This window comes from Platichthys flesus, chromosome 10, assembly GCF_949316205.1.
Source record: "Platichthys flesus chromosome 10, fPlaFle2.1, whole genome shotgun sequence".
NCBI classification, from domain to species: Eukaryota; Metazoa; Chordata; class Actinopteri; order Pleuronectiformes; family Pleuronectidae; genus Platichthys; species Platichthys flesus.
In genome coordinates this window covers 8,334,938-8,362,542 of record NC_084954.1, presented here as the reverse complement: position 1 = coordinate 8,362,542, position 27,605 = coordinate 8,334,938, and the positions used below count along the sequence as shown (strand labels likewise).

The following is a 27,605-nucleotide window of genomic DNA, read 5'->3' as shown; positions in this document are numbered from 1 at the left end:
AGGTTCAGTGTGTCAAATTTAGGGACATCTATTGGTGAAGTGGTAGTGCAGCTGAATTCTCTCCACCCTCCCTTTCCAAACATGAAAAAGAACCTGTGCTAGCCTTCAATTGTCATAAAACTCAAAAGGTGTTTAGCTTGTCCAGTTATGGGGCCATCAGTAGTGGCAGGAGTCAATCCTCCCTGTACGGCCAACATTCCCATCGCTCCCATCCACAGCCCGGCTCCAACAACAAATCCAGCAGCAGCAGCAACAGATGCAGCTGCAGATGCAGAAGCAGATACGAGCACATGCAGATGCAGACTCTAAAGCCAAGTCTGCCAAGGACTTTACCCCCCTCCTTCAGCGCCATAGATGGGTCCATCAACATTCAGATTAGGAATGTGAATCCTCCCTATCCAGGTACTGCAGTCTCTGCAAGCGCAGTCGCAGCCGCAGCCGCAGCCGCAGCCACACCTCAACCGACCCCTGACTGAAGAAGGATGACTTCTTGCTTCACCCCGTCACTTTGCAGTAACCGACTCCTCTGGGGTATGAAAGGATCACGACCTTTGTCATCAGCGGCAATGTGGAGGAGGTTTGTCGGCCAAGCAGGCGCCCCAAGCCTCAAGGACCCTTCCCACCAAGGCAAAATGAACAGTGCATTAGCACTCTCCTGCCAGCAGAGGGGGCCCACTGCATTGCACACATGCACACAGTGCAGCAGTAGTAGCAGCCGCACGAGTATCAGAGGAGGTGGAACTAGGAATACTGGTATTGCAGGTGGCACGGTGGTGAGGCAGGAATTCGAATTCTAATTAAATCGATTGATTATTGTTGTTAGACATGATTCAATAAAGTTGATCATATAATATATTGTTATTATTGTTAAGATTTTTCCTGATTGAATATAATGGTTATGTGAACTAACTTCTTGTTATCAAATGTTGACTGTTTATACATGTCCACCGGAAGCTGAGGCTCTTATTGTGAAGGCGTGTACGGATGTTTGAGTGGATGAGCGACTGACAGGGGTGCAGCTGTTGAAACTTGACTTCATGGCGGAGCTCCCAGTCACTCGGCACCCTGTCGGTGACTCGGAGGTCTGTAGCGGAGCGGACAGATTCGTCTCCTCCGTCATGTGAAGAACCTCATCATCTCACCTTCCACCCGAGGCCCAGAGGAGTCACAATGGAAGCGGTCGAGGACCCCCAGCAAACAGGTCGGTGAGCTTCTTCTCAACAGTTTGTCTCAGAGTAACGATCCATAAAACAAACATCAGCAGCTGAGTTCCCCTTCAGCCTGAGCTGTCCCCCGTGTCCTCCAGTGTGAGATGACAGTGAACTCACCTGTGTGTTCTGTGTCCCGCCAGAGGAGCCGACACGCGCTCCCTCCAGCCGCATGACGAGGAGGCAGCTCCTCACTTTAATATCCATGGCATCCGTGAACTTCAGCTCGATGATGTGTTACTCCATATTAGGCCCCTTCTTCCCCACTGAGGTAAGATGGAAGCAACCAGGTCATCACGGCTTTTCTCATTCATGAATATCATCTATTGTCCTCATAAAGCTGCGGTGAGCTATACAACAATAATCACTTCATGGGTAGTTAAACATTAATGCCTTATTAGACACACTGGTGGAACAGATTTAGATCATATTTGCTGTCTGATTTTCACATTGTCTGTGTTTGATTTGCTTAAATCAGTCATAAAGTTCAGTTTATTCCAAAATATTCTCCTGGTGCTTTTATAAAGTATTGTTTCATTTTATTTTTCCACATGCGTTTGCATTTGGATGTATTTCTGTTGGCAGAATTGCAACTGACATGTAAAGTCCAAGTGATGCAGAGTTAAAACAACGTGAAAGTAAAAGAATATAGAGATGAAACAGTGTGAAAAAAGTTGTATCACGATTATAGTGACTAAACTTATCACGGTATTTGGTTATTGGTGTGTTGTAAAAATGTGCTGAAAAGTAACTGATAAACTAAATTAAGCAATTTCACCAATTCTATATTTATCAGTAAAAGAAATTATAATATCTGATGTGCAATATTAGGATTAAGGAAGAAGAGTTTAGTTAATTTGACATTGACAACTTCCTGTAGTGCAGGGTTAAAAGAAACCTTACACAAGTTAATCAAACAAAAGCAACACAACCATTATGAACAAAGTAATTTGTGTTTAAGAACAATACAACCACATGTAAACAAATCTGATAACAACACAAAGCAATTTAAGGGGAGTTCACGCCTGATATCTGCATTGAAATATACACAATGTTGACCTTTCCCCCGCGTGTTTGATATATTGTGTTAATGGGGTGACGACAACACAAGACAAATACAGGAAATGTGTGCGTTGGTTCTCAGTCGTCCAGTGTCGTGTTGTCATCAGGAGTTGTACATGTGGACATTGGGAACACAATCAAATCCAATTTTGACATTTTCTGTTTTTGTGTAAGATTTGATTGCACAATGGCTTGTTGTAAACTATATGACACTCCAGCTGATACACATGATCAGAGTTGTAAATATTTGCGTCCAGCACTGCATTGGGCGGAGGGAGCTTTGAACCGATGCTTAGACAACCTCCACTAATCCCCTTTAATAACTCTGTGTGGAGTGAATGAATGTGTGTGAATCATGTGTCACACGTGGAAGTCTCCCTGCAGGCGCGTGAATGATCGTCTCTGTGTTGCTCGCTGCAGAGACGTGACAGGCACAGTCAGCAGGTTTAATGATACCTGATCAGCACATGACATATGACATTACATTACATGTCATTTAGCTGACACTTTTCTCCAAAGCGACTCACATTTTTAGAACACTCAGCATTTATGAGGGGCCATTTTAGGGGTTCAGTATCTTGCCAAGATTTCTACTCATGACCCAGGGACGTGGGGTTGTCCATGGGTCAACATGGACAACAACAGCAACAAATATCCAGGTATATATATAATATTTATGAGTTTTGGAAATTTGGTGCAGATCCAGATAAAAAATTCAGATCTCCTGATTTTAAATGTGGTTTAAGAAGGAGACTTTTGGGCCTTGCTGGAAAGGTATGAACTCCACTGAGTTCCAAACTAGTTGATTAGTCAACTAAAATAAGAAAATGAATTGACAGCTATTTTAACAATCAGTTACTTTGAACCAACTTCAAGCAAAAATATGTGATAAATTGCTGCTTTTCTTTAGTCTTTCATGTCTTAATGTTTTTTCTTAACTTTTTCCTTGAGCTTTTTAGACCAAACAATGATCAGTGAATCAAGAATGTAATCAATCTGATCGCTGATCATTGATGATGAAAACAATTGGTTGGTTGCTGGTACAGATCTGAATAAAAATCGGATTCCAGTGAATTTAAATGTGGTTTCATTGGGAGACTGCAGGGCCTTGGTGGATATGGACTGAGGCACATTCTTCCTTGGTTGTCATAGCGTTGTGTGTGATAATCATTCCTATTGAGACCTGTTGAAGACAAATACACAAATACGTTGTCTACGCAGGCGGTGAAGAAAGGAGCCAGTCAAACAGTCATTGGCCTCATATTTGGCTGCTACGCTGTCTGCAATTTGTTTGGTTCATTGATAATGGGAAGATATGTGAGTATATGCCATCATTTCTTATCACATTGTGTTATTTTCAGGGCAACGTGCTGCAGAGTAACTGTCACAAATTCTTTGTCGCCTCAGATCGTCCAAATTGGTGCAAAGTTTATGCTCATTGCAGGACTGTTTGTGTCGTCGGGCTGCACCATTGTGTTTGGGTAAGTGTCACCACCCTCTCTTGACCCAGCAGCTTGCAGCTGATCCAGTCTTGATTCATTCATTCCTTATCAGCCGCTCGTCTCTCTCAGATTGCTTGACCGGGTTCCTGCAGGACCTGCCTTCATCACCCTGTGCTTTGTAGTGAGGTCCATCGACGCCGTGGGCTTCGCCGCCGCCATGACCTCCTCTTTTGCGGTGTCAGCTAAAATATTCCCACACAATGTGGCGACTGTTTTGGTGAGTGCAGAGAACCCATGTCTGTCTGGTATGTAATTTGGACATAAGCATCATGAGCGAAACAATAAAAGCCTTATTGTCAGGGTTGATGTTTTGGAGCTCTCTTTTTCACTGGAAAAGTACGAATTTGAAATGTGTGTGTAATTCTTCCTTTGTCTCTCCTCAGGGTAGTTTGGAGATTTTCACAGGACTCGGTCTCATTCTGGGGCCTCCACTGGGAGGGTGGCTCTATCAGTTGTTTGGATATGAGGTCCCGTTCATGTTGCTCGGTGGTTTCCTGTTGCTCATGGTTCCTTTCAACATTTACATCTTGCCAACCATAGGTAGCAGCTTTAAGAGTTCAGTAAATTACTGTGACGTTTTTAAGACATTTAAATTAAAACCATGAACTGCTCTTCTCTCCGCAGACGCAGACCCCTCAAAGGATTCCTTCTTTCGGCTTCTCTCCCAAGTGAAAATAGTCCTCATCTGCTTTGTGATATTCACACTAAGTGCAGGTTTGGGTTTCTTGGACGCCACGTTGTCCTTGTTTGCCATTGAGACGGTAAGTTTCATCCTTCCAGTAAAGTCCCCTTTCTGCAGTTGTAAAGATGTTGTGTGTGTCACAAAAAAGTTTCCTACCTAATGTACTTAGTTTGGTCTGTCGCCCGGCTACGTGGGACTCATCTTGCTTGGTTTTTCGTTGCCGTACTGTCTCGCATCGCCGGTGATGGGTTATTTCACTGATAAATATCCGGTGAGTATGAGTTCAACATCCTAAAGTGTAATTTAATGTATCAGTTTAAACATAAGTAATATTCCTACTTGTGCGTGTGTGTGTGTGTGTTCATCAGGCCACGAGGAGCTCGTTCATGGTGGCGGGAGGTGTGGCCACAGCAGTCGGGTTCTGTTTCCTCGGCCCTGTTCCTTTCCTTCACATCCAGAGGTGAACATGGGCCACAGGTGGAACTTAACAATCCTTAGTTGGATCAAAGTCTGACATGCGTTTTTCCGCTTTCTCGTCCAGAGTTAGATGCAGAGCTCAGAACTATCTCATGTCTGAGCCTATGGACAGGAGATTGTTAGCTTACGGCTAACCCTAACCCACGTCCTTGACAGGTCGCCAGTGTTTCTCAGGGCCAACCAACCATTGGACCAAACCAATTCAACTCAGAGTCTCCAATCAACCTAGCCCTAATCTGAAATATCAATATGAAATGTATTGATTGTAGAAATCAGGCTTCCTGCGTCTGCATGCTAAGCTAAACCAGCATAAGGAAGAGGAATATATTAACTACTGAAATACTGTGACACTCTTTTCTACAATGTACGAACTTTCTCCAGCGGCGGCTGTGGGGGAGTTGCAGCATATTTCATGAATATCTTCTCGTAGGTTAATGACATGAACTGGTTTGTGTGCTGTTTTCCCAGTCAGCTGTGGCTACTGGTGCTCATGCTCTGTGTCATTGGGTTTTCTCTGGGCATTACTGCACTCCCCACGTTCCCCGAGATCATCACATGTGCATAGTAAGTGGCTTCACATGTGAACCTACATTTGTGACCTGGTGTTTTTTCCTACCTAATGCAAGGTAATGCATGTTCCAAATGATTTTACTTTGCAGTGAAAATGGATTTCAAGAAGGACTAAGTACTCTTGGAATGGTGTCTGGGCTGTTTGGTGCAGTTTGGTCATTTGGGTGAGTTTTTGTGATTTTTACCGACATCCTAAAGCAAAATCTGCGTACTTTCCTTTTGGTTTTTAAATGTTGTGGTTTTTATTTCAAAGTGTGCATTTGTTTTGTTTTGAAAGGATGTTTTATGGCCCAGTAGTCGGTGGTCTTCTCACTCAGCACCTGAACTTCCAGTGGGCGGCTGCAATCCAAGGAGGCCTGGCGTTTATGGCAGTAAGTGTCAGTTTGTGTTTACATGAAGACTTATGTGAGGAAACATATAAACAATACAAACTTATTATGTCTTTAACACTGATTGGTTTATCAATGATCCAGTTTGTATTTTATCACAATGTCCACAAGAACTAGAGCCGGACTGATGTAAGTGATAATGGAGGAATCTGTAGTTATGTTTTTGCAAATGTGAGAACTTTTGCAGAAACGATGTATTTGCATTTTAATTTATTCATCAACAGGACCATAAGATATAACTGATTACAGTGCAATCTGTATTAAGTTAAACTGTATATTATGTTAGCTGACAGATCTCTTAAAAGACACTGTAACAAACATGGTTCTTCTCCTTCATGTGCATTTACATTTTCTTTTAATTCAAGATAAAACACTGACATGCCTGTAAATGGCTCAGGGCTTAAGGATCGGTAAAGAAAGAGGGTTGTGATTCTTCCTTCTCAGCAGCTGATCACATGAAACTCTGTCTGCTCTTCCCTCAGGCCTTTCTCCTCGCTGTGTATTATCTCGTTCAACGACCACAACAAAGGTAATCTTTAATCTATGATGTTATATTTAAGTAGTGAATAATATTTGGAACTTTATTTGAACGTACAGGGTTTTAATTCTTCATCTCCTTCTTGAATTAAAGGGTTTCAGAAGATGGGAGCAGACAAACGGATGAGATCACTCCTCTCTTGAATGAATGAGAGCCTCACAAACACTGGAGTGTTCGCTACACTGAAAACAATGCGAGCCTAATGTGTCATCCTTGTGTCCATCGGCCAGTTAATCAAATTGGGTTTTTATTATTATGAGATTCTTTTGCAGAGATTGTCATGATTTTTACTTGGGTTGTATAAATATTTTCTGTTGTGCTTGTTTTTTTTATAATAGTATAATTATGTTTCTCTGAATTGTTTTATAGTTAGGTTCTATCAACCATGAAACAAAGCAGATTCAATTTACATGATTATGATTTCATGCTGCCGTTCAAATTACCCTGTGGATGAATGTAACACTAACAGATCTTAGTCAACCACATTCCAACCCCAAGTAGATTTGCTTTTTGTTCTGCAGCCCGGCTCAATTAACCATCTTAGTTTTCTAAATCACATGTCTTGGATTTCAAGAGCTGCCGGCCACATAACCACTGACATGAAGGAGAAGAACCATGTTTGTAATGTCTTTGAAGAGATCTGTCAGCTAACATGATATACAGTTTAACGTCATATATATTGCAGTTTAATTTGTTATATCTTACGGTGCTGTTTGATGAATAAATGAAAACGCAAACAAGAATAAATGTATTTATGTAAGAAATTCTTTAAAACCATTTTGAAATAAACAGAAAATTTGCAATAAACTTGGCTTTTTTAATATTTATATATATAAATAATGTGGCTTTACAAACGAATCATTTGGAAAGAGAGAAACAAACATGTAGATATGAATAATCTATATTTTTATAGTTGTGGGGAAATGGTGAATATAAACTTTTAATCTGTTACACGCTAAGAAAATAGAACAACACTGTTAGATATATTGGCAGGAAAAATGACATCAATATATCATTGATACAATAGTAATTATTTTACATTATTACATCTTTTTCTATGCAAAACATGACAGGAATTCTCAGATTTGTAAAAATTTAGATATAAAGAGATTTTATGAACAAAATTTAACATTTTATTGCCCTATTAGTAAATATAAAAATATTGACTCCACAACATAAAAAAATCTAACCAAAAAAAAAACTTTTAGGAATTTTAGGAAAAATTTATAAAAAGTTCAAAACCATCAAGTGTCCATGAGTTTAAGTATCCGGCTCAAAGGCACCGTTAGTGGACCCTGTCGGCCTCTTGGGGAGAGGTCTGCGTCTCCTCCTGCTGCTGCTGGTCAACCCTGAAACATCTGCATCTGAGAATGTGGCCTGAGAGGACAGAGCAGGGACTCCAGGCTTTTTCACCTTCTTTTTCCTTCTAGCTCTGTGGAAAAATCATACCATCATTATGTCAGTCAGTAAAAAAAAATGAAGTCCTGCTCTGCTTTAAGAAGACCAACATTTAACGATCAGCGGCTCATACAATGTTTAGTACCCGGGGTCCTCTGACTATAGTCCAGAGTATTTAAGGAAAGTAAGTCACTTACTTGGTAACACTCAGCTCAGGTTCAGTGTCAGAGAGGGCCGGCTCAGAAAGAAACCTGAGTTCCCCAGAAGAACTAATTGCAGCAGACACCTTGGAAAAGACGACCAGGAGAAGGATAGTAAAAGAGAGAGAAACACCGCGCACCAGACAGACACACACCATACAGAAAGTCGTTGCCAAGTCTTCTGCATGGACATTTCAACCACACGCCTTTCTGAGGCGACAAACGCAAATTGTATGTGGTTAAATTGTTGTCACAAAATCACGGCATATTATTTTTCTTTTGATGAATTCCAGTTAACCAAAGCTATAGTTCTTCTAAGCGTTTCAGGCCTGATGCGGCTGTTAAAGGGTTTAAAGACAGATTTGAGGTGAAGTAAGCCTTTACCAAAGAGAAACAGAGGCACCATAGACACAAGAGTAAGATACACTACATGGAAAAAGGTATCGGGCCAACTCTTAATGGTAAAATTCAGGTGTTTCACTCAGTCCTGTTTCCATTTGTTGGACTAGACCATTAATTCCAGTTAAATTAAATCTTAATGCTTCAGTTTACCGAGAATTTTTTTACAATTCTTTGCTTCCAGCTTAGTGGGAACAGTTTTGGTAATGTTCTTTCCTGTTCCAGCATGACTCTGCCCCAGTGCACAGAGTAAAGTCACTAAAAGCATGGTTGGGTGAGATTGGTGTGAAATTTGACTGGCCACAATTAAACATTATCTCAACCTCATCAAACACTATTGGGATGATCTAGGACAGAGATTAAAAGCATCCAACGTCAGTGTGTGTGACCCTGACAGATGCTCTTCTGGTTCATTGGGCAAAGATTCTAACAGACATACTGGAAAATCTTGTAGAAAGCTTTCCCTGAAGAGAGGAAGCTGATATAGCTGCAAAGGGGGGACCAACTTCGTACCAATGCCTATGGTTTTAGAGTGGGATGTCATAAAAGCTCCTGTAGGTGGCCATATAGTGTATCAGGTGACTGGAAATGCAAACCCCATCACATCCACACACTGTTTCAACAGTTAGTTCCCAAAAAATGAAGAGTTAAATCAACTGTGTTATTCCTTCTTACCCTGGTTGGTGTGGACCTCTCTATAGTCCCTTCAGACAAGGCTGCGTGTGCTTCCGTGGACTGAGTCACCTCTTCACTGAAATCTCCTACAACAATAAAAAAATAAGTCATTTGTAGTGGGTTCATTTACATTGTCAGAATAGTGCCCATCTACCGCATTAAAACATCTTCAACTTACTCTGATCAGAAACATAGGACACCGGAAAATATCCCTGCTGTCCGTTGACCAGGCGTCCGAACCACCAGTTGTCATTGTCCTTGTACAGCACGTGGATGACATCACCGCAACGTAAGGTCAGTTCATCAGAGCGATCGGCTCTGTAGTCGTAAAGCGAGACAACCTGTGAGACAAACAGAGGTGGATTACAATCATGAGGCTGTTTGAGCGAGTGAGTGAGGTCACAGCTTCAGTGGATACTTACTACTTGCTGCACAGGAGTAGAATCAGTTTCCACATGTGCACCTGAAGAAAAGTCGTCAGGAAGAGTCTGAAGGAGAAGAGAAGAACATTCTTCTTATGATCGCTCTTGTGAGGGAGGTAAAATAAAACCACTGAAATCTAAGTAAAGATTTAGGGAGGATTCAAAAACAAATCTCAAACCAGTGAGTAAACTACAAGGGGAACAGGACCGGTGGGTATTATTTAAATCAAAAAAATATACAGAACAAAAAGAGGACTCGAGAAAAACAGAGAAACATGTATAAACCTACATTTAAAACCAAAATGCATATAAAACTCAAACTCAACTTGATAATCTGCTTCTTAAAAGCTAAATCCTCTAGTAGCAATTCTGAGAAGACTGTTTCATTTGTGCAGTTTTGTCCATTATCAGAATGAAAAAGGAAAGAAAAGAAAGAAGCCTTACCGCCTGCAGCCTGAGGGACGAAGCTCCTTTCAGACGCTGACCCACTGAAGTGAACCTGCCTGTAAGTACAAGGAAAACTTCAAAGAGTGAGCATGAATATGTCAACACAACCCTGTGACTTGCGTTTGCAGAGATCTCTTACGGATGCATGTCAGAATCACAAGAGGTCCCTCTCTTTCTCTGTGTATGTAGTTCATGCTTCAGGAGACTTGCTGGGAGCTCTTGTTCACCCAAGTGCTAAACTTTGTTCAGCCATAATCTTTGGAAAAATTCTTGACCTTTGAAATATTTGCGTTCTTGCAGTAAAGCCAAGCACTACGTGATTAATTTAAAAAGGCCACTTACGACTGTGGGTGCTGAGCGCTGCCTGGGGGATAAGCTGCTCCGCCACAGAACCAGAGAACTGCAGCTTGGAGTGTGGCGACAGGAGAGAGGGAGGCGGTAAAGAGGCACTTAATCCCGTCTGAAAAGAAAAGAGCTGGAGTTCAGTCCCAAGTTTATTTAACTTTCAAAAGAGCAGTTAATAGCAATGATATTTTTTACATTGAATCCCCTAAATGAGCATGATTTTGAGGTGAATTCATCAAGATACACGAGTTATTCTCTGAGTAATCAACGAAAAGGTTAAAAAACGGCCCATCTCGCTATGTTCAATTTAGACCAAGTGTCAGGGACGTTTAGGGACTATAGATCAAACTACTCACTGCTCCGGCCTCTGATGTTAAGCTTCTCCCCGTTTGAATAAAGTCCATTTTGTCTGCAAAGCAAAAACACGAGACACTGTTTGTTCCACGCAAATGAAGAGACAACAGTGTTGCATAAGCAGATGAATCCAGACGTAGCGTCCAAAGCTGAGCACACAGTACCTTGCTCATACAGGTATCCAGATGTTGAAGACCTTCGTGGTTCCTAGAAATGTTTTGACAGGGTGAGTTTTTTGTCCATACCCTTTCTGACTGAAATTATGAATTTGAGCAACACTAAGCAAATGTTTGTCAAAGTAATAGAGGCTGCGTATTTACAAGGACTGAATCCAGTTGTTCTTTAACACACTGCAATTTCAGTTCGAGTCTTGCTGCTTGTGCAATCTGATCCATGGCTGAGGCAGCAGATCTGTCCTGGGACGCCAGGGGATCCGGGGTGTTTCTGACAGTTCTGGTGTCTGTGGACGCTGATCTGCTCACTGCTTGTATATTGTGAACTTCCAGCTGGGACACTATGGGGTACAGCAAGACATAGTTTTAGCTCAGTGTATTTCAAAATCAACACTTTGCTATGGGCTGGAGCCACTGATAAAAATAGTTTTTATCTGTTTTTGTTTTTTATTACAAACCTTTGCGGTCATAGAGGTACACATGGACGGGCTGGCTCTGACCGAAGGCACAGAAAGCAACCATGTTCTCGTGAGGGTGGAAGGACACACCGTGGAGGGCAGTGGGATAACAAAGCTCAGAGTACACTGCAACTTGGTCACCTGGCAAGAAAAGAAAACAGGGTGAAGCCATCTTGTAGATAACTGACAAATCTGTTCAGAACGCACTGGCTCCTTGATTACAGGAAAATAGGACGTGACCCGAACCTGTGTCTACATTCCAGACGTACGCCATCCCATCCTCACTGCCAGAGAAGAGGAAGTTCCCACATGGTGTGAAAGTGCTATAAATTCTCTCTCTGTAGTTTGTGGCTCCGGTGTACTTCTTTACAGCCAGGCTGAGAAAGGATTTTCATTTGGTTAGAAATAAATATCTATATTCAGATTCAAACACGTCATAATACAGGAAACACTATGATACATTCACAATTTTTAGTTATATAATTAATAGTTGTTTTGTCTCTTTTTTTCTTTCCTTTATCAAACATGTATTTCTATCACTTCAGATTGGAGTTATATGGTTTGGTCTTATATTTACATCCTCAGGTCCATCATCCTCAGGACACTGTCTTTGGCGTGGATCAGCAGGCACCGCCCGTTTGGATGAAGCTGCAGCTTGTTGATGGGAATGCCGCGGAGGTCACTCTCATCGATCTTCTGCCAGTTGACAACACATAGAAATTGAGGTTACAGATAAATATTTCTCTAAAGTCTCACGATACAGTATGTGAAATGACCAATACCTTCTCTATGCACCAGCGATGACATGGCTGCTGCCTGCTGTCATTCACTGCAGTTTTCCAGACAATGATGAGGCCTGTGTTGTCTGCAGAGAACATTCTCATCCCTGATCATGACAAACAGAGCAAAAGGAAAAACGTTGGCTAACTGAAGACACATGATCAAACTAAAGATGCTAAGAATAATGCATCTAATTTTGTAACAGCGCACAAATTAATTTAAATAAGGAAAATTAGATTTTGTCCTGTTTTTCAGAAAGGATCAAATGCATGTGCTGATTGAAATTTGGATGCGATTAAAAGATATAAAGAAAAATGTAGATAGAACAGACCAAAGAAATCTAAATCTATCCAAAAATAACAAAGTTTATAATGGTCAGTGTTTCTTAAGTCTTGCAAATCCCCACCATATTGGTGTTTAACACCAAACATTGAAAACCCAAACATTACGGAAGAGGATGCCTTGATTCTCATCGTCTACAAGGTTGGTGGCAGGAGGCCGATCTCGAAGTGGGTTAGAGGCCAGGTACACAGATTGCTTATCTTCAAATAGAGCTTTCACACATATACACAGTGCACTGGGAACCTCTTACCTTCAGAGTCGAAACAAATGGTGTTGATGAAGCTGCCGTGACCCTCAAACTCCTGCAGCAGCTGGCCATTCACATCGTCAACGTCGAGCCTCCACACTCGCACCAGACTGTCGTAGCCCCCGGTCACCACCAGGTTCTGGGCTGTGGGGTGGTACTGAGCACAGTACATGAAGGACGGATGAGGGAGCACCTTCTGAGCCGCTCCCAGGAGCCTCTCCACATTCCACTCTCTGACAGAAATGAACGTCATGCACATATTAATTTGAATGCAAATGCAGTAATGTGATGAAACTCCACCAAGAGGCACAAGTACAAATTGCAATTCAGTCACCAGCAGTAAGATCTCATACACAGTTTCTTTAAGTCCTTCCCTATCAGTGCTATTCGTCATTTTACTTACCTGACGGTTCCATCAGAGGAGGCAGACAGAAGTCTCTGGTCGTTTCTGGACCAGCAGAGATCATAGACTATTTTCAGATGACCGCTGAAGGCAGCCAAAATCTTGCCCGAGGGAATATCATACACTGAAACAGCAAATGACCCAGGTTAATTTTTTAAAAGGCATATTTTTTGTGCATGTTTGAATATTGCTTATGCCTGAGGTCCTTCCCATTGATGTTTGTGACTACTATGTGCAAAAAAACTTAATTGGCTGGAGATTTATGCTGAGCAGTCAAGAGGAGCCGCCGCAGGGGAGGCGTGGCTTACCTACGACAGGGAAAGAATCTCGGTCGGCACAAGCAGCAGCCAGTATTGTGCCAGCATGAGAGAAGAGCACCGTGAAACAGCCCATCTGACCACCACGAAACGTCAGCATGGGCTTGTTGGGAATTCGACAGACCTTTAGTAGAGAAACACTCATAAGGCTTGTGTAGTTTAACATGTCTGAGCACAGTCATGAACAGACAGAATAAGCAAACTGATCTGAGGTGGTTTTAGTCTACTTCAGGGCCAGATGTAGCCTGAAAGGGCAGAACATTTTTTAAAACTTCTTAAGTTTCTGCAAAGTCTTTGCCTCACACTATCCAGTCTGCTGATGAAGCTCGTGTCTTACGACGAATGCAGATTAAAATGGTCTCCGAGAATGATTCGTTATACTCGACCAGACTGGTTTATTGCATCATAACCCTGATTGTCCTGTGGCAATTCGTCTGTTAACTGTACCGACCTGACCAGGCAGCCTGCTCCATCTCAGGACTTGCGGCTTGCTGTCGAGAGGCTGATTCAGGCTCCTCTTGGTGACCTCGTTCTGCAGCTCACTGTATGAGGTGCTGCCTCTCTCCTCCTGCAGCGCCATCATGGAGCGGATACACGGGTCCACCTGCATAACAAAAGCACCGAGCTGAATCTACTGAAGGCATTTCTTCAACTTTACATCAAAATATACGAAAAAGTAACTATAGTAATGAAATGTAAGACATTATAAAGTTAAACACAATCAACAACTAACTTACATGCTCAGGGAGTTTAATGCCTTTCACTGTCACATAAAGGGTGGATGCATATTTGTGTCTTGGGAACTTCCTCCACCACTCAACCACCTCTATTGTTTTAGGTTGTCTCTTTGCGCGCGGCGGAGGACAGAAGAGCTGCAGACGGAGTTTACTGTCGATGTTCAGCACACCATTTGTGCCAACAAGCTAAACAAAGGGAAATGGAAAAGTGATTAAGCGATCAAAATGAAGACTGAACATCTTTTTCTAAGTGTCAGTACAATACCTTGAGGAACGCCCATGCAATCTTCCTGAATCCTCGTTCCTGCTTGTTGACATCAAAGTTCGCTTTTGCTTCTTCCATGCTAATGAAGTCCAGGACCTTTATAAAACATTTGAAATGATAAACAGTTATTGGCAGCATTGTTGAAATTGGCCAAGTCTTTCCACTTGAAATGTCTCTTACCTCAAAAAAAAGTAAGACTCTGGGGCTTTCTCCCTTTTGTTCGACAAAGTAGCCAAAGCGCTCGTTGAATATGATCTGCTCCTGCCACTCGGGGACGATTGATTTGTTTTTCTTGAAGTCGAAAGGTTGAGTCATGATGGGCAGAATGTGGTCAACGTTCTCCTGCTCATAGAATGAGGAAACTGGTCTATGGCTATAAAACAAGGGAAATACAAATGAATGCACTATGAGACTACAGAAAAAACTCAAGAAAACTGGACTCACTGTTAATTTTGTATATTCATTCAAACATCTTCCAGTCAGGATTATATTGAAATTAGACCTTAAACTAATTTATGCATACCTAGATCCTGCAATGACAGATGAAAAAACATAACTTCACATAAAAAGTGTCCCTTCTCACCAGTCTTCCTTCTTCACATACTGTCCAGTGATTTCATCAACAACATGGATCTTCACCATTGGGTGTGAGATCAGCAGGTCTGTTTTGAGGCGATCTGTTCTGTGAACAGACACTGCCAGCACAAGGCTGTCATCAAACGTTGGTTTCTGTGGTTCTTCTGCCTCAGTTTCACTCTCTTCTTTGACAACTGAAAAAAGACCAAATATAAAATTCATCAACATCCAAACAACATTTTAGAACTTTATGAATGATTTCCTGAAACTTAAGTTACCGTGCTTTTTCTTCTTCTTTTTTTTCTTTCCCTTGGGTTCTGTTTGGTTTTCCACATCAGCATCCTGGTCTGCACCGTCATCTTGTTCCCTGACAGAGCATTAATCCAGAATTGTACTTTAAAATCCGTTAAAAACTGAATCCTACAGCCCTACTGCTGAATGTAAAAACACAACAAATCTACATGTAATATATTAAAAGGTGCACACACCCCAAATCTGACTCTGTCACTACAGATTTTAGCTTCTTCTTTTTCTTCTTCCCAACGTCATTATTCAGTGAAACATTCTGGGACACAGCGCTTCCTTCTTCTGTCTTGACTTTTGTCTTTTTTGGAGAGCTCTCTTCTTCCTGTGCAATCCTCTGCTGGTATTCGTGCAGCAGCTTGTCCTCAGCATCCTCTACCTGGGTCTCTGCTTTTGCCTCTGAATCTCCTTTACTTTTCCCCTTTTTACTTTTTCGCTTTGGTTCTTTTCTACCACCAATATCATCTGGCTCAAAAGGAATCTCAGACTTGGCGGCCCCTTTATCCTTCTGGATGTAACTGCTGTCCTCGGGTACAGGGAGGGGGGGAAGCCCCCTCTTACTCTTCCTCTTGGTATTTGATGTTTGAATCTCCTCTTCATTTCTACTGCTGTTGATATTAACTTTTTTAGCAACGTCCTTCTCTCTCCTTTTGTTCTTGGTGTAGCGAGGGCTGCCATCCTCAGGGTGATATGTGTTCTGAAGGATGGTCTCATCCTCTTCTGTGTCCTTCACCAGGCTGAGATTTGTTTTTAGATTCTGAAGCTAAAAGGAAGGAAATTGGACATAAAGCAAAGAAATGTCAAAAGATGTGTTTTTCTATTCCCCTTTAATATGATTTCAACCATTATAGAGATTTGCATTGAGGAAGGAGATTAATACAAGACATACTGTGTGTTCTACTGCATACAGAATCTATAAGGATGATTAAAATGGCTATAAGACATTTTCTACAAGTGCTAAATATTTTCTTTGAAGCATATCAACATTAAACTATGAAATCTTGGAAAACTGGTGTAACGTTCTCCAACACAAACATGCCCATGGAGCTGCAGATTTAAGAACACATACCAAAATGGTCTCTGGTGTTTCAGTGCTTTTCTTCTTCAACTTCTTTTTTTCTGTGTCCGTGTATTTCTTGAACACTTCGTTGAATCTCTCCCGGCTCTTTGCCCGGTCGTCCTTCTCACCTGTAAAAAGACACGGTAATCCTTTATTAGTCCCACGATGGGGTCATTTTCAATATTATAGCAGCAAGAGGCAAAAGCAGGCCTCAGTAAGTAATAAGTGACATGCAATACTTAAGAGAAGGGTCATAATACATGAGTTATGAATATAAGAAATGTAGAAAATATGAATGGAATAGAAACTATGAAACTATGTGCAATGTGAGAATAAAAAATTTAAAGTTAACACTAGCATCAACAAGAAAAGTGGTCTGGCAAAATTAAGGTAGAATGTTTTGCTGTACATGTTGTTTAACATTCGATGTGGTATTTTTACTACAACTGAAGTAATCCAAATATTCTTCTCGCTGTCGCTAGTGTTTCTTTTATTATTTTCTTTTGCCATTACCTTCAAATCGTGTTGCATTATTGTATTTGTTATGTGTGTACCTCTTTGTGAAGCACTTTGTAAAGGTTGTTGAAAGATGCTACATGCATAAAGTTATTACCATTGTTATTATGAAAGTGTTGAAGGGACAGCACCACGCTCACCTGCTGGCATCCTCAGGCTCAGTGGTGTCTCTCATCCTGAGTGCAAAACAAGAGTAATCCAGGGAGGAGGGCTTGCATGCTAAAAATAAAAAACACAGGGATAAGGCTAACGCTGCACAAGAAAACCCTCTGCTGGTCCTCCAGTGGTTTGTCACGTGAGGGTTGACTGTGTGTAATGTTGTCTGTGTTGTATTTCTGAACGTTTAGGCTCCAGTGTTGAAAAAGCTTGGTAACGTTAGCGACTTCAGCTAGCTCGCTACGTGCTAACGATAGCTAACAGGCTAAATTCGCTTGACACAGCAAGATGTAGGTTCCTCGACCAGCTGCTTTGGAATGAAGCAGCGTCCACACGTATGTATCCCAACACGAGAACACGTGTGTCCGTGAGGGTGTAACTGTGTGTGGCCCTGTTGTTTACCTGTTGTTTCCCTGTTGTTTACCTGCTGTGACTGTGATTCCTCCAACTCCACCAGCGACGCTGCGACGGTTTCCAAGTCAACCGGTTAACGGGATGAACGTCGTGACGTAATACAACAGAGAGCACGTTCACCAATGGTAATGGAGGACAGGAGGTACGTCACAACGTTTAACAGAGCAGCGTAGCCCTGAAACCACAAATACTCCTTATACTTTAATACTCCTCTGTCCTTATACTTAAATAATCACCTTTCCTTATACTTTAATACTCCTCGTTCCTTATAATTTAATACTACTTTCCGTATACTTTAATACTCCTCTTCCCTTATACTTTAATACTCTCATTTCCTTATACTTTAATACTCCTCTTTCCATATACTTTTATACTACTCTCCTTATACTTTAATACTCTCCTTTCCTTACACTGATGGTTCACGAGTGGAGGAAAAGCTGAACAGAACAGAAGTTAAACATGAACTGAGATTCTCTATTGTTTTGTATTTGAAAGAGTGTTAGTGTTCACTCTTCTCAAAATCTGAGTTAGAATGACTTGAACTTTTATCCCTGAAAGTGTTATATTCTTGTTTGTTTGTTGATCTCTGGACTCAGACAGAGAGGAGCTCGGCGCAGGGCCACACTGGGGCGGGTCAGGCAGACCATGGGATGGATGACCTCCTGATGAAGTCACGTTGATTCCAAACATTGTTCTGGAAAGTGTGTGTTTATCAGAACTCCTCTGGGCTCTTCTGTCTCCCACCCAGTCAGATGAGACCATGCTGCATGTGGGGGGAATGACTCATCATAATGTTCAACCTTAAAGAAATGTTTGTACTTCTAGATGTATTTTAGCAACTTTGGTAATGATGGCTTAGGGTCATCCATTGCATGTCTGGAGTTCTTAGCTGTCTTTGTGCTGTATCGTTGAGACTCGTTCATCCTCGGTCTCAATCCTCTGTTGACTATGACCAAATACTGAGAAATGTGTTCAGCGTACAAGTGTGTAAACTCTTTTTAATCCATATGCTGGTTGGACAAACTGCATCTTTATTTCACCTTAGGTATTTCAGTGTGCTTTTTATTTTGACTTTTGTTTTCATGTTGGTTACAGTCACCGTGCAAACAAAGACAGAGGCGCAGCATAGTATCAACTTGGATCAAATATGGCATATCTTGACTTCTCATCCCATTTACAAGTGATAGTTATAGGCAATATTTAAACTGTATTATCAAATACTAATGATCATATATATTTTTTTATATTTTATATGCTTTTATTTAAATAAACTCACTCACTTAACCTTTACATCTCAAACTTTGCTCTGTAAAGTGATTTGCGCGATATCAAACAAAGCAACTGTCAGTGCAATAAACGCTTTGTGCATCGTATTTACTAAAACATCACTCACAAAACTAAAGCAATGTCTTTGGAGACTAAGTCTGTAGCAGCTTTGAAATATGTGATTGCTATATTGTCACAAAATCGAAGGGTAAGATAGGCATTAATGCAGGAAAGGAACTTTCAATAAATATTCTAACTCTTGTGTTCTTAGCGCAGAAACAGTGACTCAAGCTATTCTAATCCCACAGCGACGAGACTGAGGAAGGAAAAGTGCTTAGACATCAAGAAATATCAGGAATAAGCAGAAAGCATATGGCTAACATATGTTGTGATTGTTAAAGTGGCTATTCCTATTATTTCACAGAGGCGACACTCTCCATAACGACTAACTGCATTTGCCAGCAAGCTATCATCACCGCTGTCTACGTGAAGTTTTTCAGATATTTATTAGTTCAGAAACCTGCTGCAATAAATAAAACTCTGATCTAACTCGTCCAATCCAATTGTGCCACTGGGTACACCCAGAAAAGTGACCAAATACCAAGTGCTGATGACCTCAATGAGGCAGGTTCACATGCTCGTTCAAGGTGTTGAGGGGCACGAACTGGCTGTAATGCAGGAAATCCCATCACGCAGCTTCTCCAAGTCTTTGAACATCCGGCAGATGCTCAGATGACCTCTGAAGAACACACAACAGGGAGAGAAAAAAATGTAAAAGGCAAGATACCAAAATGTTTCAGAGCAGCTTATATGTTTGATGTCAGATCTTAGAGAGGCATCAGAGGAAACCTTAAGTCTGGCTTTTCAAAATGTCACCAGTTCTCTACCCGTGTTAACCTTGAATGGCTCACATTATGGTGCACACCTCTGCCAAGGCCCGTCAGTCCCCTTATTAAACCAGGTTTAAATTCACTAGATCTGGATTTTTATTTGGATCTGCACCAAACTGCACTCACTCATAAATATATGTCCCCTAAATCTGCCTGATTTTTCTTTCCCATTCTGAAATATTATCTGAGAAATCAACGGAAACGTTTAAATGCCCCATCTTGTAACATTCAAATAATCCAGATCCACACCAAAATGTAATTTGTTCTTGCCTGACCCATATCCAACCCATGTTGACTGGTCCTATAGACACTCCCATGCATTTGTACGACTAATAAGGAACAAACATGACATGATGTCAGTGATTTTCTCAGTCCAGAGCCTTTAGATGTCAGAATCTGGCTCTTGTTGCACGTACACAGATAGACCCCTTCTCTTTTATCTTGTATAAGGCCATCAACTTGTAAAACAGATGAGGGAGAATCAGTAACCCTACCTGGTCCAGAGTAGCCCATCACATCACTAACCCTAACATCAAAATATTATTTGGTTATTCAATATTGCCTTGTTCTGTCTTTTTTTGCCTGTTATTCATGTATTTATTCAAATTGATACGAGTTAGTTTGTTAACAAAAATAAATATATAAGTTGAAAATATCCTACTGTGTTTTTTTATTTATTTATTATTATTATTTTTAATTTCATAAACAATTTTGGCGATGGGTTTGAGCACCTGCCCCCCAAAATGTCTGCTTGTTGCTGTTTATTTCCCACTGTGAGGTCCCACTTGTTTTCTGTCTCACCTGCTCGCTGGTGGGTCTGGATTTCCTCCAGGCCGGTGAGCGTTCGGAGAGACCTTCGTTCTTTGAAGGCCACAACAGGTACCCCCTCCTCCTCATTGTTTAGCCCCAGCTGTGTGGACCTGGTGCCCACTGGCAACTTGACGACATGTTCAATGGTGCCATTGTGCACAGGCTCTGTGTTTTCCTTTGGTCTGGGTGCGTTTGGTAAGAGCCGGACTGGTGAGGACGTCTGTGTTGAAAAGGATTTATTAATATAGTCAGGGACAGGCTACGTAGCTTTTAAAAGTGGAGCGAGTTAGTTGTTAGTTGATGCTGGTTGTGCGTCATGAGGACCCAGAGGCAATGTGCTTTGTATCAAGTGAACAGTAAATCTCACCGTATCTGGAGAATCGGTCCTTCTGGTCCTCCGCATGATCTCCTCTAGTCGCTGGAGAAAAAACACAGCTTTCATTCAAACCTTGTCATAGCGGTCTTTGTGAAAACATCCAGTCTCTTAAAATAATAAAACAGAACTTTTGGTATAGTTACTGTTTCGATTTAAAATGATAAAAATAATGTATTCGTTCTCGATCAGTACATCAGCCTCAGTCTAAAAATAGACCTTGCACATTAAGGGCAAACTTACATTTGACCTATGCAGACAAGCACCAGCTCCAGGTGCCAGACAACACAACGCTGTTTCTCTTTATGATGGCAACAGGGCAACACATATGATCGTTTTCTTTTCTATAGTTGCATTGAGAACTTGAAGATGCACATAGTACAGCGCATACCTCCACTTTAATTCAATCAGACGGCCCCAAATTGTAGTTGTTCTTGCGTAACTTTGGTTGAAATAAAAACAACAAACAAACAAACAAATACTTCCATGGCGGAGGAAATAAAATTGTTCAAGAGGAAAGACCCAGTAGACAATTGGTTAAAGAGGTCATGACACTGCATTACATACAGCTAAGGGTCTTCTCTTTAAAGGTTTGAACCTGAAATTCTTATCAGAATAAATGTGAATGGTATTTCCATTATTTCTAATCTTATTTAGTGGATCTTATCTTAACTACATGTCAGTACTGCACTCTGACGATTTGTCCAGGTGAGTTGTTCTTGAAAATTTAAACCAAAAAATATCTGTATTGTAATATCTGTGATTTAGTCACCTTTTTTCTTTCTTGACGGTCTACCTCTTCTTTTTGTGCGAGCATCTGTCGCTCTTGTTTCAGCTTCTCCGCCTTCGCCCTGTCCCTGGCTTCCTCCTCCTCTCTCTGCAGCAAACACAGAGCAGATACAGAACCATGCTGTGAGAATGAGCAAACACACAAACTACCTCTTCCAATAAAAGTACCTGAGAATGAAGAAAACAACAGCAAAAAACAAACATTGGGATGGAGCTGTACATAAATTGCCCTGTTCACCTGTTTCTGCAGGAGGGCGGCTTCCCTCTTGGCCTGAGCTCTCTCTTCCTCGGCTCGGCGCTGCTCTTCTTCCTCCCTCCTCCTCTTCTCCTCCATTAGACGCTGAGCTTCGGCCTGCTGTTGTTCTCGCTCCTCTGCCCTCCTGTGCTCCGCTTCTTCACGACTGCGCCTGGAAATGTATTTAAGTGTAAGTTGTAGCCATACCACACCCTGTTCCAGCAGTGTTTCTGTCACATAGGGTGGATCTTTTTCAACCTTTCTGCCTCCTCTCTCTGCAGACGCTCCTGCTCATCTCTCTCCCGCTGTAGTCTGGCCTCTCTCCTCTTTTCAGCGAGGAGACGTGAGGCGGCCTCTTGGTCTGTGGTTCCAGCCAAGGGCCTGCTCACGACTTCAGAAGGCTGGGTGGATGGATCAGGTGGTCTATGGGAAGGACCTGAAGAAGAAAAAAAATCTTCAATATCTGAAGCCCTTTGAATACCACTTCAAATACAGCCCTATTGGTTTCCTGTATCTTACTTTTATCTCTCACTGGTGCGGTTGTAGGAGCTTTGTTGGGCAGGTTCAGACAGGGAGTCACTGGTTCTGGTGTTTCACTCTTCATTTTCTCTGTCCGACCTCCAGATGATGTCCTGACAGGCCTTGAGTTACCAGGAGCGAGGGCAGTGTGACAAACAGCCTCCTCGGGGACCGTTGTGAGCTCGAGCTGCAGCGGGGTTGACTGTCTGCTGACTGATCTTCGAGGACTCCTTGAAAACGCGGCAGAAGAGAGCAAATGTCCCTATTTATTCACGTTTCTCTGATTGTTGTGAATGTACAGTGGAGATAACGGCCAAACAATCTTAACCTACCGAACTGGTGAGGGTGAGGCTTTTCTGCTCTGTGTCACTGTGGCTGGTTTCACACTGGTGATGACGGATCTGATGTTTGAGCTCCTGCTTGAGTTCTTCTTACTCTCTGGCGTCTTAATGGTGTCTTGCTGTTTTGGTGTTTTAATCTAAAACAAAAAGAAAAGGGATCAGAGTTATTGTTACTTTTTCAGCCAAAAAAATGTGGCTGAAAAATGAGTGAAAAATCGTAATACATCATATATATGCTATTCTTAAACAGAGCTATAATGAAAAAAACATTTTTAGATTTCGAGAATAAATTCGTAAAAAAATTAAGTTGCAATTTTATGAGAATAAAGTTATAATTTTAGGCTATATATAATTTTACAGAAGCAGAACAGGAGATCTATGTGGCCTGCTTTAAAATGAGGAATAAAGAAGTTTTACCAATAACGTAATCGATATATTTTGGCATATAAGTATAAGTATCATAACTTTCAATGTTGAAATGTTTGGTAGTGGTCGACTGAAAGTTTTTTTATTGTAGAATCTTTAAATTACATATTTGTTGTCTTTATTGTCTCATAAAGTCACAACTTTATTCTTGTTGTTTGAGTTTCTCGTAAATCACGACTTTATAATCTATACTTTACATTTTCACTTTTTTTTTTTTTTTAACTATGTTTCTAATACAGTGTCATAATTATTTAGCAACACACGTATGTCAGACCAAAGGAAGTGTTGGATTTACCTGTGCCAGATGGAGGCTTCTGTTGTTGGGACTTGGGGAGGCAGATGGCCTCTGTTGGACTGAACCAGAGTGTTGCTGGGGTTTGTGAGGAGTGGAGGAGGTGGTGGTGGTGTTCATGGAGTGGAATGAAACTGCACGGCGACAAACATGGACAACTGAGCCAGTGTTTTGTGCCATAATTATGGGAAATTGGGGAGATATGCACAAATGGTGGGAACAGTGAAAAGAGGGGGGGGGGGTTGAGCAGTGCGTCAACAGAGAGGAAAACAAGCTGAGTTAGTAAACAAAATGGCCTGGAAACATTGGATGTAGCATTGTTTTACAAATGCACGACAAACCACTGGCATTGCATTGCCATAACATTAAAGGTTCAGTGTGTAATATTTAGGTAAAAGGGATCCAACGGCAGAAATTGACTACATATTAATGTTAGGGATGTTTTCACTAGTGTGTTTCATTGTATGAATTGTTTTCTTTACCCTAAAGAAAACAATCTCTTTATTATTTAAATACTATACATTACCATTTGGAGCAGGTCCTCCCTACGGAGGCCGCCATGTTATTTTACAGTAGCCCAGCCTGGACAAACTAAATACCTTTTGAGTTTTTATTCTCTTTCATGTTACATTAAATGAAATGTAATGTTTGGAAGGGGAGGGCTATTCAGCTGCTACATGCAATTTCACCACTAGATGTCACTAAATTCTACACACTGAACCTTTAAAGCAAATGAGCACATTCTGTTATCTGGGGGGGCAGGGGGTAGAGTACCTTCTTCTCCTGACTGACAACCAGCACTCTTGCTCCTGGCCAGATAAGAGCAAGTGGGAGTGCCGAGGCGACTGACCAAGTTCTTCTCCCATGGTGTCAGGGGTAAGCGGCGTGGAACTAGCGTATTGATCAGTATAAAGTTTAAATGAAGCAAAAACAAAAGATTATGCAAGCCAAGAAATTGCTGTGTCCAGATATGCTACAAAGGTGATTTTAGAAAGGTAATGTTAAAAGGAGGAGGGTAAAATTAAAGTTATTTATCTTCAACTCACCGTTATTGGTTACCTTCCTCCCCCTTGTGTTTGGACTGATATTGTATTGGGCCCTCTGGCTCTTTTCCAGCGTCTTGCGCACTGCAGATTCATATCGCTCCTTAATTCAGAGGGAACAAGCTTCAGTTTAGCTGTTGCTCAAATCCAGAGCTGTGAAATCAATGCCCTCTCTAAAAATGCAAGTTTTTTTTTTTTGTTTGTGCCCCCCCCCCCCCCCCCCATAACACTCACTTTCTCCTCCTGCAGCCTCTGCTTGCGCTTCTCCTCCACAGCAGAGCGCCTCCTGTCCTCTCTGTGCCTCTGCTCTAGGATCTTTTTCTTGCGCTCCTCCACTTGCTGTTGATGGAATTGCCGGGCTCGCTGCTCCCGCTCCAACCTGCTCAGCTCCCGGGAGGCTGTGTATATATATATAGATTTATCAGCTATCTATTTTAATCATATAGAAATTGAGGACAGTGGATTAACCTTAGGAGCTCACATACCGACTAACTTCTCCTGCTCCTCTCTTCTTTCTCGCGCTGCCTTCAGCCTCTCGTCAACATTAGGTCCATTAGCCACTAGAATACCAAAAATAATGCAGTTAATGATTCATAATAATGTGACATCTGGCTGATGAACAGAGTCAGTGGGACCTCAGGTTAACAGAGAGAGGTATCAAACCTGCAGCGACCCGTGGAGAAAAGGCGTTGAGGATTTGTGGGGACTTATTGACAGAAGGAGCTGTTTTCTTTGGCGGCAAATTTTGTCTGATATAAGAGCCATTCTCTGTAAGCAATGAAAAAAATGTGCATGTTATTCAGTGACAACAATACCAGAAGTGAGATTTTGAAAATAGTGTTGTGATGAGAATGAAGTTATAATTGGAGGCTATACGTCATTTAGGATGAGTAACATCACGTCTGGTTAAGTTGTTCTTTAGAAGAGAGTGGGTTTCATAAGTAATGCAGCTTTTCCTCATTAGCAGCACACTATCACAAGTATCAGGACCCAGGATCAGAAAAGGCTGTACAAGAAACTGTGTCTATTCTGAGGATGGAACCACAAAGATGTGGAGGAAATTGCCTTTTTAGTGGAGGAGGAAATGTTTGGTAGTGGTCGACTGTGAGGTTGTCTTCATCAACATCTGCCTGATATTCAAAGGGTTTCATAAAATACAAATTTATTTCCATAATATGACTTTCTCTTGTTAAATGATTACTTTAATCTGGTAATATAACAATCACTTTATTCTTGTATTATTGTGGCACTATTCTCGAAATCTGTGAATTATCTTTCTTTGATATGGCCCTGACACTCGATTGTACTCTGACCTCTTTTTTTATTCATTTTACATAATCCGACACACAACAATTAGGATTTTCTCCTATCTGTGACGACACACGGCATTCTGCACCTGAAGGCACCATTCGTTCAACAAATGCTAAGACGCAGCTGCTGCGTACATACACCAAAAACCAACCATGATGCATCTGTCTCAAACAGTGGTTGATAGGGAGTTGTTTGGCCTTGGGGTCTGATACAGATAAAAGAGCCTCTATTGACGGGCTGTGTATAAAAGGCATAGAGAACATGCAAGCACCTGACTGTTCCTCGGGAGGATAACTCAGACGAGCTAAGGTCAAGACATAGACACCTTCAGGAGTACATGAAGCACAGGTGGAGGGTCCTGTAGGGTTAACAATATCAGAATCCTGTGTGTTTTATGAAAAATCTGTGTCCAAAGATGCCCCCCAGTTAAAGCCGTACTCACAAACACGTCTCAGAGGGAATCTGTTATTCTACCCATACGTCATCGATATGATAAAATAATCCTGTGTCGTCATCTGTTGTGACTTGGCTTCGAGGAAATGTTTCTTTGGATCAGCTACTTTCAAAAAAATCATCATCAAATAACAGCAAAATCTACTCACCTCCTGTTCTCTCAAGTCCATTCCCCTTCCCCTGGCGCTCGATGGTACGTGTAGACAGTGGTCCCTGCGATGGAGGGATGCCACTCTGTTTCTTTTGCACAGCCATGCTAGGTATTGAGCCTGGCATACCAGTGCTCGCACTCAAAACACCCCCTGCCTCTGTCTCTCTCCTCCTCCTCCTACTCCTCCTACTCCTCTTCCTCCTCCTCCTCCTCCTGCTCTTCCTCCTCCTTCTTCTTTTTGAATTTCTATTTCAAGATGCCTTCGGGTTCTGGCTTGCAGAGTGAGCTGTGCAGGGAGCTGCCTCCTGCATCAGCTGCTTGTCCATCTGTGCCTCACGAACCAGTACAGTGAAAAAGCCTAAGCACCAAGCCACCGGTTTAACCCCTTTCCAGTGAGCTGGAGATAATTCAAAGCAAAAGCAATGTCCACAAACGACAAGTCACACCGGTCTCCTTTAGAGGTGAAGGAGAGATTCTGATCCTCAATGAGTCTTGTCTATAAAAAGGCGACCCTTCCCCTCTTAAAGATCTCCCCCTTGTGAGCTGCCCTGCTTTACTTTCACAGAATATAGCTGTGTCACTTTAACTCCCCCTCCTCCCTGCCTGCTGGATGGAGGGGGCCAAAGGGATGCAGCGTTTCCTGGAGACGGGGGGGGAATAAAAGATTAATGGCCGAGGGGCCGAGTCCTCGTGAATTATTACCATGGTAAGGGGTTATATAATTGTCAGTCACACACATTGCTTGGACACTAACTTGCTCTGATGCTGTATCCTCAAGAGATATGGTGAAAATGTGTCCCACCCCCTCCACCCCATCCCTTCCTGATTCTTCCTTTGAAATGAATGGCCTGACCACTAGATGGAGGTCTTTGGTTCTAGAGAGCAAGATAAAGTCAGCAAAAATTTAAATTCAGTCATTATTTACTCATCACTTTGCCGATGGAGGATCAGAAGTGTTTGTCAAACGTCTAAAAACAACAGCAAAGAAACATAACATGCCTCCATTCTGCTCCTGTGGTGTCGTCCAAGTGTCCGTAAGCCCCGACATTAAAAGTCGACTTGAAACGAGGTTATTTACACAGACGAGGACATCAGAGGACATTTAGGCTAAAAACAGGGATTTTATTTCTTCTCTTTATTTCGTGTCTTTTTGTTTGTTGGTAAAATGCAAAAACTACAGAATGGAATTCCAGAAAACTTGGTGGAAGGATGTATGCACGTTATTTTCTCACTAGTGAAATAGAGCATTTTCTAAGTCTCCATTGATCAGCAGAGAATATCTCATATAGAT

General features: G+C 41.7%; 3 protein-coding genes across 6 annotated transcripts; 1 reads left to right on the top strand and 2 right to left on the bottom strand.

Moving 5' to 3' along the window:
- Positions 1-842: 842 nt before the first annotated feature.
- Positions 843-7,229, top strand: slc18b1 (solute carrier family 18 member B1). Its single transcript, XM_062397351.1, has 14 exons — positions 843-1,201; positions 1,352-1,479; positions 3,492-3,587; positions 3,678-3,751; positions 3,842-3,989; positions 4,156-4,312; positions 4,397-4,533; positions 4,624-4,725; positions 4,823-4,914; positions 5,400-5,495; positions 5,591-5,665; positions 5,779-5,872; positions 6,373-6,419; positions 6,522-7,229. The coding sequence occupies exons 1-14, from the start codon at positions 1,171-1,173 to the stop codon at positions 6,577-6,579; spliced, it is 1,335 nt and encodes a 444-aa protein (XP_062253335.1). The 5' UTR covers positions 843-1,170; the 3' UTR covers positions 6,580-7,229.
- ahi1 (Abelson helper integration site 1) lies at positions 7,224-17,494 on the bottom strand. 3 transcript variants are annotated; one of them, XM_062397345.1, is made up of 27 exons: positions 17,426-17,494; positions 16,986-17,064; positions 16,339-16,457; positions 15,455-16,032; positions 15,245-15,333; positions 14,974-15,160; positions 14,571-14,763; positions 14,391-14,486; positions 14,126-14,311; positions 13,840-13,992; positions 13,380-13,512; positions 13,072-13,195; positions 12,672-12,901; positions 12,082-12,185; positions 11,877-11,995; positions 11,546-11,676; positions 11,300-11,440; positions 10,989-11,182; positions 10,833-10,875; positions 10,671-10,723; positions 10,312-10,429; positions 9,967-10,025; positions 9,523-9,588; positions 9,279-9,441; positions 9,101-9,186; positions 8,024-8,112; positions 7,224-7,860 (listed from the first exon to the last, which is right to left on the bottom strand). In XM_062397345.1, the coding sequence occupies exons 2-27, from the start codon at positions 16,993-16,995 to the stop codon at positions 7,689-7,691; spliced, it is 3,636 nt and encodes a 1,211-aa protein (XP_062253329.1). In that variant the 5' UTR covers positions 16,996-17,064; positions 17,426-17,494; the 3' UTR covers positions 7,224-7,688. The 3 variants fall into 3 exon arrangements, with proteins under 3 accessions (XP_062253329.1, XP_062253330.1, XP_062253331.1); XM_062397346.1 differs by having other exon boundaries at positions 17,404-17,471; XM_062397347.1 differs by lacking the exon at positions 8,024-8,112 and having other exon boundaries at positions 7,726-7,860.
- A 956-nt stretch (positions 17,495-18,450) lies between these two features.
- Positions 18,451-26,794, bottom strand: LOC133961937 (ensconsin-like). Of its 2 annotated transcripts, none has more exons than XM_062397350.1 (15): positions 26,313-26,794; positions 25,063-25,167; positions 24,885-24,959; positions 24,634-24,797; positions 24,403-24,502; positions 24,131-24,247; positions 23,360-23,490; positions 22,630-22,775; positions 22,298-22,527; positions 22,037-22,214; positions 21,782-21,950; positions 21,527-21,631; positions 20,749-20,799; positions 20,373-20,601; positions 18,451-19,420 (listed from the first exon to the last, which is right to left on the bottom strand). In XM_062397350.1, exons 1-15 carry the CDS (start codon positions 26,437-26,439, stop codon positions 19,410-19,412), a joined length of 1,938 nt encoding a protein of 645 aa, XP_062253334.1. In that variant the 5' UTR covers positions 26,440-26,794; the 3' UTR covers positions 18,451-19,409. The 2 variants fall into 2 exon arrangements, with proteins under 2 accessions (XP_062253334.1, XP_062253333.1); XM_062397349.1 differs by having other exon boundaries at positions 23,360-23,514; positions 26,313-26,792.
- Positions 26,795-27,605: the final 811 nt, after the last annotated feature.

Excerpts from the sequence above, each read along its gene's own strand:
- slc18b1 (XM_062397351.1), top strand. The coding sequence starts at position 1,171 with ATGGAAGCGGTCGAGGACCCCCAGCAAACAG. Across the intron at positions 4,534-4,623 it reads CCTTGTTTGCCATTGAGACG|TTTGGTCTGTCGCCCGGCTA; the intron begins GTAAGTTTCATC and ends TAATGTACTTAG. Across the intron at positions 4,726-4,822 it reads ATTTCACTGATAAATATCCG|GCCACGAGGAGCTCGTTCAT; the intron begins GTGAGTATGAGT and ends TGTGTTCATCAG.
- ahi1 (XM_062397345.1), bottom strand. Across the intron at positions 12,902-13,071 it reads TCCTCTGATGGAACCGTCAG|AGAGTGGAATGTGGAGAGGC; the intron begins GTAAGTAAAATG and ends CATTTCTGTCAG. Across the intron at positions 10,026-10,311 it reads AGCGCTCAGCACCCACAGTC|GCAGGTTCACTTCAGTGGGT; the intron begins GTAAGTGGCCTT and ends TTGTACTTACAG.
- LOC133961937 (XM_062397349.1), bottom strand. The coding sequence starts at position 26,439 with ATGCCAGGCTCAATACCTAGCATGGCTGTGCAAAAGAAACAGAGTGGC. Across the intron at positions 24,248-24,402 it reads GAGGAAGGTAACCAATAACG|TTCCACGCCGCTTACCCCTG; the intron begins GTGAGTTGAAGA and ends TCAATACGCTAG. Across the intron at positions 22,215-22,297 it reads CGCACCAGTGAGAGATAAAA|GTCCTTCCCATAGACCACCT; the intron begins GTAAGATACAGG and ends TTTCTTCTTCAG.